The sequence below is a fragment of the Apis dorsata genome, unplaced genomic scaffold (genome assembly GCF_000469605.1).
Source record: "Apis dorsata unplaced genomic scaffold, Apis dorsata 1.3 scaffold_99, whole genome shotgun sequence".
Taxonomy (NCBI): Eukaryota; Metazoa; Arthropoda; class Insecta; order Hymenoptera; family Apidae; genus Apis; species Apis dorsata.
Window position 1 is genome coordinate 509,943 of NW_006263397.1, and position 7,677 is coordinate 517,619.

Below are 7,677 nucleotides of genomic sequence, written 5' to 3' on the forward strand. Positions count from 1 at the left end.
CAAAATATTTAATGATATTGTTGATTTTCAGTATCTTGTTATAATCAATGATTGAAATAAAAGTAAGATAGTGTATCGTTATTAATTGTATTAAAACATATAAAAAACAATATCCTTCTGAAAAATATTCATTTGTAAACAATTGCAAAGGTATAAAAAAAAAAATAAGTGAATAAATGCATAAATGAATAACTTTATTATTAAAGAATTAATAACAATTATTTTAGAAGAGTATTACTCTTAATTTTATTTTGGCAATTATTGCTATTTTATTATAATATTTTATGCAAAAATTAAGTTTACTTTTATATAATTTTCTTCATTTTCTTATTTTTATTAATTTTCTTGTTTGGCATTTTTGAAATATTTTCTAACTTAATTAATATTATTTGTACTTGATTTAATACATTATATAATTTGATATAATATTTTAAATTTATATAACCACAAAAGCAGTCAATTTACTTGGAATAAAAAGATTTCTAAGTTATTCTGAATCAATAGCTTTTGGAAGATACATTAAATGGAATGCAATGGATATAAAAACACAATTCGCATTTCTACAGATTTCATTAATTGTTTAACAGTTTTATTTATTCTTCCAGTCTTAAAAATTTAGTATAAAAAGCATTTTGGCGATATACATGATTCTCTAAAATATTTATCCAAATAATGTTATGTGCTATAATATATTATATTTAGGTATGTAAATATCTAGTTTTACGTTCATTCTTCATTATTCTTTAATTTCAAGTTATTTGTAATGTCGAAACTTGACTAGCAACTCTAAGATGCAAAAATTTCATACCTCAAACTATAATAAAATTAAGTACATTAAATCCTAGTTTATCACATTCGCAATAGGCTTATACATGAAATCTTCATATTCCATTATTTTATAAACATGACTAACAATATTTGTTAGCTGGTAAAATACGAGTAATGTATATAACATACAATATGCAAATACAAAGTATGCAATTTGCATAGATTACTAGGCACAAGGTGAAACGCTCCAAAAATTATTTCATAAAAATTATTGTAAGCTTTTTCAATATTTGATCTTGGCAGTCTGTAATATTAAAATTTATAGAACCAAAGAATGTGGAAATATTTTCATGTTTACGTAATCATCAAGAACCTATAAATAATTAATAAATAATTAAAATATTTAATAAAAACAATAGTAAAGAAATTATATTGTTTTAATTACATAAATAATTATTAACCTCTTTTAAAGCATCTTTTGTGAGTTTTGGATAAAGATAAGTAAATCCAATACTCAATAATTTTCCTGTTTGCAGATATAGATGTTTATTATAAAGAAGCTCTTGATCTATATATGGAGACAAGGGACTATTTTCCACTCCATCTTTATTGCAAGCTTCTGCCCAAGGTCCCATATGTTTGTCATTTACTTCTTCAACAATAGAACTCATATCTGTCTAAAATATATATAAACAAAAATAATTTTAAATTACTAAACTTTAAATTACTAACTACTAAAATATTTCCATTATTTTAAAATATATATAGTAAATATAGTTATTATTATAAATACATATATATGTATATATATACATATGCTTTAAAATAGTTAATTTAATTATTGTCTTATTTTAAGTTAAGAAAAAAATAAATATGCGATATGTGCACATATGGTATATATAGAACAATATAAATCTGCATAATAAAATATATACGTAAAGAATAACACAAATAAATATATAAAAAAAAAAGAAAAAAATAATAAAAATTTTCTTCCATACTTTAGCTAGGGTGGATAATGCAGTACCCCAATAATCATGATTGATGTTAAATAATTCTGAAACTATAGCACTGATTGATCCTTGAGTTGAATCATCTTCATCAACAACATTGTATGTTTTGCCTATAGTATCTGGGCTATTTACTACATGCCAAATAGCTCTAACTACATCTCTCACATGAACTGTATTCATATGAAGATCTGGTCCCCAAAGTAACTTCATCATTTCTCCTAAATGTTTATAAACAGCTCCTACCACTAAACGTGGTGCTATAAAAAAAATTTTTTATCTATATATAGAATATTTTATAAAATTATATTTATTGATTTTTAATTTTTTAATAAAAAATACATTATTATTACCTAATCCATTCCTATCACCACAACCATATACAATAGCAGGTCTAAGTATTGTATAGTTTAAATTTGGTATATTTTTTAAATCATTCTCTACTTGTAATTTATACTTTGCAACAAATGTCCATGGCTCTCCAGCTTCTTCTTCTTTAAGAGGATGCTAAAAAATATTAAAACTTGATATTTGTAATAAATTATTTGACACAATAATAATAAAGTTCACATACTTTTTCAGAAGTATTAAAATTACCAGAAGATATTTCTACATAATGATTAACTTGTAATTTTGCAGCTTGTTGAGCACAATTTATACTCAACTTATAAATTCCTTCTTTATATACAGGATCTGTTTGACCACTTTTTGTTTCTCCAGCACAATTAATTACAAAATCAATTGGATTATCAGATAAAAATGCATTTTGACAAGATACTATAAACAAAAAATTCAAAGATTATATATAGATAATTATAATATATTATATATAAAATATATAGTTAATAATTATTGCAATTGTTTCGTCGAAATAAAACTTTTATCGATATTTACATTACCTGCATTGATTAAATTAGCGCTTTTAAATTCAAGCAAAGGATGCTCAAATAATTGTTGATGTTTAGCATTTAGCCAAGCGGTTTGCGGTGGTACTTTATCTACGACACGTATAAAAGACACAAGATCGTTATCAAGTAAATATTCTACAAGATTACGACCTATGAAACCACATCCTGTTTCAATGATAAAATTTCTTTTCAGTTATATTATTTATCACTTCCGTTATATACTATCATATAAATTAAAATATTTTTACCTCCTAAAATGATTATTCTTGGTTTTTTATCAGAACCAGATGTTGCCATAATTATTTGTCATTTAAATTTACACCGTTATTTCTTTATAAGTTTTCGTATATTTATGTCAAAATAAAGAAAACGTTAAGCGTTATGATATTTCATAAAAAAAAACTTCAATTGCGATATAGTTATCAAATCACTGTGCCATCCTTCATCTAACCTTAAAAATTTACTGCAATTAAATATGCTCTCACTGTGTTACACCAATATTTCTTGTCAAGATCATCAATACTAAATGTAGTTTTTGACTGTTTTAAGTTAGAGGAAGACAGAATCATGAGGTACCGTTCACTGACAATTCTTGAATGCAATTTAAATACATTCCAAATTGTATATTAGTCACTAATAAACAAAATATGAAGAGCAACTACTAAAAAACGAGATTACGAATGATCGATATATTTGGTCGAGTTCTAAAATTGATCCAAATGCAGTCGATAGAAATGTTCTTCTTCTTTATTGACAGAGATTTGATTTAACAATAATTATAAATACTTATTATAGATTTCATTATAAATGTTATATATATTATGAGTTTAACAATTAAAAATTAAAAAAAAATTATTATATATTATATGATCCGTATGTATATATTAAAACTATTATTTTCATATAATAAGATGTAAAAATTTTTTATTTATAATATTTTAATATTTTTTCTGGTTTTTTTCTTAATCTATATTAAATAAAATATTAAAATATGCAAATATTCTATAACTCAATCAAGTTTTGTAATTAAAAAAATAAAATGTAAAATGCAACTCAAGTTTCTATCAACGTCGATGTTCTATTGCCATCTATTAGTTTATGATCTATTTGCTGTGCGTCTGGCATGTAGGATTATAAAATCAGAAGTTCAGTTGATTTTTATCAATTTTTTTAAAATATTACATTTAAAGTATACTTGTATCCATTAAATTTTATCATTCTTTTATTAAAATAATTGTAATAATTCAAAATCGCACTGATTAGTAGATGAAAAAATGATATAAATTCATGGTGTCTGTGCTCCGACATAAATGTGAGAGAGGAAAGGAAGAGAGATGTGTTGGTGGATGAATTACTACAATTTGCTTAATAGCTAATAGACTCAATTCCTTTTCTTTTTTAATTTATTGCCTTCAATCTTCTTGGCAAACATGGTGCCATAGTATCTGAAAAACCAATACAAATGGATTATGAAAAAAGAACCCAGATGTGACAGCTAAGCGCGAATTCCGGACCTTGCGCATCAAAGTTCGGCGCTTTAATCACATCGTAAACCCGTGCATCTAGACTTTAAAAATATTTCTGGTATGCTTTTACGATCTGTTCACGATGTCCGCATATGCGACGATACTGCCATATCTCATCTTAGGATTGTTAGGTAATTGCACATTCTCTTTTATTTGACAGTTCTATTTGCAAATTAAAATACATAATAATGAGAAATCTTTCAAAAATTATATCATTTTTTTATCAAATATATTTTGAATTTTTATTAAAATTGTATAATTGTTTTATAAGTCGATATTATATTGTGATATTAATTAAAGGAAAGAAAAAAAAGAAAGTATAACAAAAAAGAAAAGGTACGCGTTTTTTCTTAAATTTGCTAGTAAAGAATTCATCTGTAAGGCTATTTAATAAGCTTATTGAATAGCTTATATTGAAATATTAAAATAATAAAGTCAAAAAAAAAAAATTAAAAATGTACATATTTGTAGAAAACAATAAACAAAAACTTTCAATAAATGTATTTTCGATGTATTATTGTTCCTCTGGTGACAATTATAAAAAGATCGCCACAGTATATTATTATTTAACAATAATGTAAATATAAAATTGATATGTTTAATTCTTCTCTCAGATATTAATCTATTGTCATGACATGTAGATTTAAATATATAACAGAAAAAGAAAAAAACAATGTATTATAAATATATTTTTCGAAGTGTCTAAGACTGGAACGAATTTATGACAAATATTGTCGAAATAATCGACAAAGATTTCGTTGTTCTTGATCTTATTAGAAACGATGTATGTATCTCAAAACATCGACTTAGTAATCGGTATTAATGTGATCGATGTGAAATAAGCATTTTATAATCATTTTAGAAAAAGAATTAGAAATTTTGGAAATGATGAAATTATCTAAGTCTGATATTGTTTGTTGTTGTCTTAATTTTTAATGATACTCTTGGTTGATTGTTTGTTTTTCTGTTTTTATTGCATATTTAATCAAATGTTTTACACTTATATATGTGATTTATTATTCTATATTTATTGAATTGAATCACAAATATGTGATTCAAATATTTTATTTATGTTTTTCTATTATGTAAAAGATATGAAAGATTAAAATTTCGTTTCATGAAAATTTTTTGTAAATTTCTATAAATATTTAATAAAACAAGAAAATATCTAAAAATTGAAAGAATCAAAAAGATTATAAAAAAATTTTTATTAATAACAAAATATTATATTTAAGTTTTAAATTAAGAATTATTAAATATTATTTTCAATTTTTCATATTGATAAAAAAATATTGAGAAAAAAATATTAAAATTAAAGAAAAATAATTTTGGAGTAAAATAATGATAGATAAATTAGATAAGATAAATTAAATATATTAAAAAAATAAATTATGTGACAATGAATTTATAAAATTCAATATATGATTAATAAAAAAAATAATATTTTTTTTTAATTAAATATAATAAATGTATGTTCACATATTTTATGAAATTCATTATATAATATTATTAAAATTACTTTCTGTAACTGTTTTCTTTTTATAAATATTTTATTACAGATTTTAAGCCTTTTTTTTAATTTTATTGAAAATATAAAAAACTTTATATTTTAGGATTTTCATTAGGACACGATGTCAAAGGTTCTTCAGTTTGTGAATTTTATAATGAAACAATGTGTACAGAATCGCAACAAGAATGTTCAGGAAGAGAAGAATGTGGACCACATGATCCAGGCAAAAGAAATCATTGTTATGTACTGTGGCAAATTGATAATGTGACTAAAAAGTCTATAATTAAATTAAAGGTGCAAAAAGAAGAATTATAGATTTGATAATATTTATTTTTAAGAAGTTCTATTTTTATGATTAAATTATAAATTTCAGGGATGTTTTTTAGATAGTAATGATTGTTATGATAGACCACATTGTATTGAAAACAGTGCAGAAAGAAAAAAAGAATTATTTTTTTGTTGTTGCGATGGTAATATGTGCAATCAGAATTTTACATGGGATCCTCATCCAACTTCTTCTTCTAAACCTATTCAACCTGATATTCATGGTAAATATTCATTTTAAGGATTGAATATTTATTCTATTAATTAAAATATTAAAATTATTTCAGATTCAGAACCTGTTCCAAATACGGAACAACAAATAATAACACTTGTTTTGTCAATATCAATACCAATGCTCTTGCTTGCTATTATTTTGCCATTTTTATACTGGTGTTACCGACGTCGAAAGTCGGGATATTTCAACGAGGTTTGGAAGGCATATGTACAGATCTCTTAATTATTAAATGTTATAAGTCTTTAGTTACATATTATATCATAAATTATTCTTATTACGTAAATGTCACACAAAATAATTTTTGTAGGTACCAACATTAGAACCTCTTCCATTACCGCAACCATCTCCTAATTTGGGGTTGCGTCCAATACAACTTCTTGAAATAAAAGCTCGAGGTCGTTTTGGAGCTGTTTGGAAAGCACAATTGAAAAACGAAATTGTTGCTGTTAAAGTGTTTCCAATACAGGATAAACAATCCTGGCAAACTGAACAAGAAATTTTCAAACTTGCTCATATGGATCATGAAGATATATTACGTTTTATAGGCGTTGAAAAGAGAGGAGATAATTTACAAGCAGAATTTTGGTTAATTACTTCATATCATGAAAAAGGTTCATTATGTGATTATTTGAAGGCAAATGTTGTTACATGGCCTGAGATGTGTAGAATAGCAGAATCCATGGCAAGGTAATATTTCAATAGAAGTTTAAGAAATATCTTATATACTTCTATTGTGATAAGATTTTTAATTTATTAGAGGCTTGATGCATTTGCATGAAGAAATTCCAGCCAATAAAGCAGATGGCTACAAACCTGCTGTGGCTCATAGAGATTTCAAGTCAAAAAATGTTTTACTTAAAGCTGATATGAGTGCTTGTATAGCAGATTTTGGTTTAGCATTGATATTTCATCCTGGCAAACCTTGTGGAGATACTCATGGACAGGTATATATTAATATTTTAATATGCATATATATATTAAAATATATAAGATTTATTATTTATAGGTTGGAACAAGAAGATATATGGCCCCAGAAGTTTTAGAAGGAGCAATTAATTTTACAAGGGATTCGTTTTTACGAATTGATATGTATGCCTGTGGATTGGTACTTTGGGAGTTAGCTTCACGATGCACTGTGCAAGATGTAAATTATTTACATATATATTTTAGTTCATTAAATATTGCATTATTAATTAAATTAAATTGCATTTATTCATTTTAGGGACCAATAGGTGAATATAGATTACCATTTGAAGATGAAGTGGGTCTTCATCCTACTTTGGAAGATATGCAAGAAAGTGTTGTTCATAAAAAAGAAAGGCCAATCATTTTAGAAACATGGCGTAAACATCCTGTAAATAAATTTCGCTTTACAAAATTATAAAATATATATATA

General features: G+C 24.4%; 2 protein-coding genes across 4 annotated transcripts in view; one reads left to right on the forward strand and one right to left on the reverse strand.

Moving 5' to 3' along the window:
• Positions 1–557: 557 nt before the first annotated feature.
• On the reverse strand, positions 558–3,369 carry LOC102681361. 2 transcript variants are annotated; one of them, XM_006612143.2, is made up of 7 exons: positions 2,935–3,369; positions 2,678–2,851; positions 2,353–2,555; positions 2,132–2,285; positions 1,770–2,038; positions 1,230–1,445; positions 558–1,141 (listed from the first exon to the last, which is right to left on the reverse strand). In XM_006612143.2, exons 1-7 carry the CDS (start codon positions 2,981–2,983, stop codon positions 1,088–1,090), a joined length of 1,119 nt encoding a protein of 372 aa, XP_006612206.1. In that variant the 5' UTR covers positions 2,984–3,369; the 3' UTR covers positions 558–1,087. The 2 variants fall into 2 exon arrangements, with proteins under 2 accessions (XP_006612206.1, XP_006612207.1); XM_006612144.2 differs by having other exon boundaries at positions 2,678–2,776; positions 2,935–3,335.
• A 406-nt stretch (positions 3,370–3,775) lies between these two features.
• LOC102671114 (activin receptor type-2B) overlaps positions 3,776–7,677 on the forward strand; it is a 4,571-nt gene continuing 669 nt past the window's right edge. Inside the window, exons 1-8 of one of the 2 annotated variants that reach the window (XM_006612155.2) lie at positions 3,776–4,343; positions 5,826–6,016; positions 6,096–6,270; positions 6,334–6,488; positions 6,589–6,968; positions 7,039–7,225; positions 7,288–7,425; positions 7,504–7,638. In XM_006612155.2, the coding sequence (XP_006612218.1) occupies positions 4,295–4,343; positions 5,826–6,016; positions 6,096–6,270; positions 6,334–6,488; positions 6,589–6,968; positions 7,039–7,225; positions 7,288–7,425; positions 7,504–7,638 (1,410 nt within the window). In that variant the 5' untranslated portion in view covers positions 3,776–4,294. The remainder of the gene's footprint in view (positions 4,344–5,825; positions 6,017–6,095; positions 6,271–6,333; positions 6,489–6,588; positions 6,969–7,038; positions 7,226–7,287; positions 7,426–7,503; positions 7,639–7,677) is intronic. The other variant, XM_006612156.2, reaches the window with a different exon arrangement.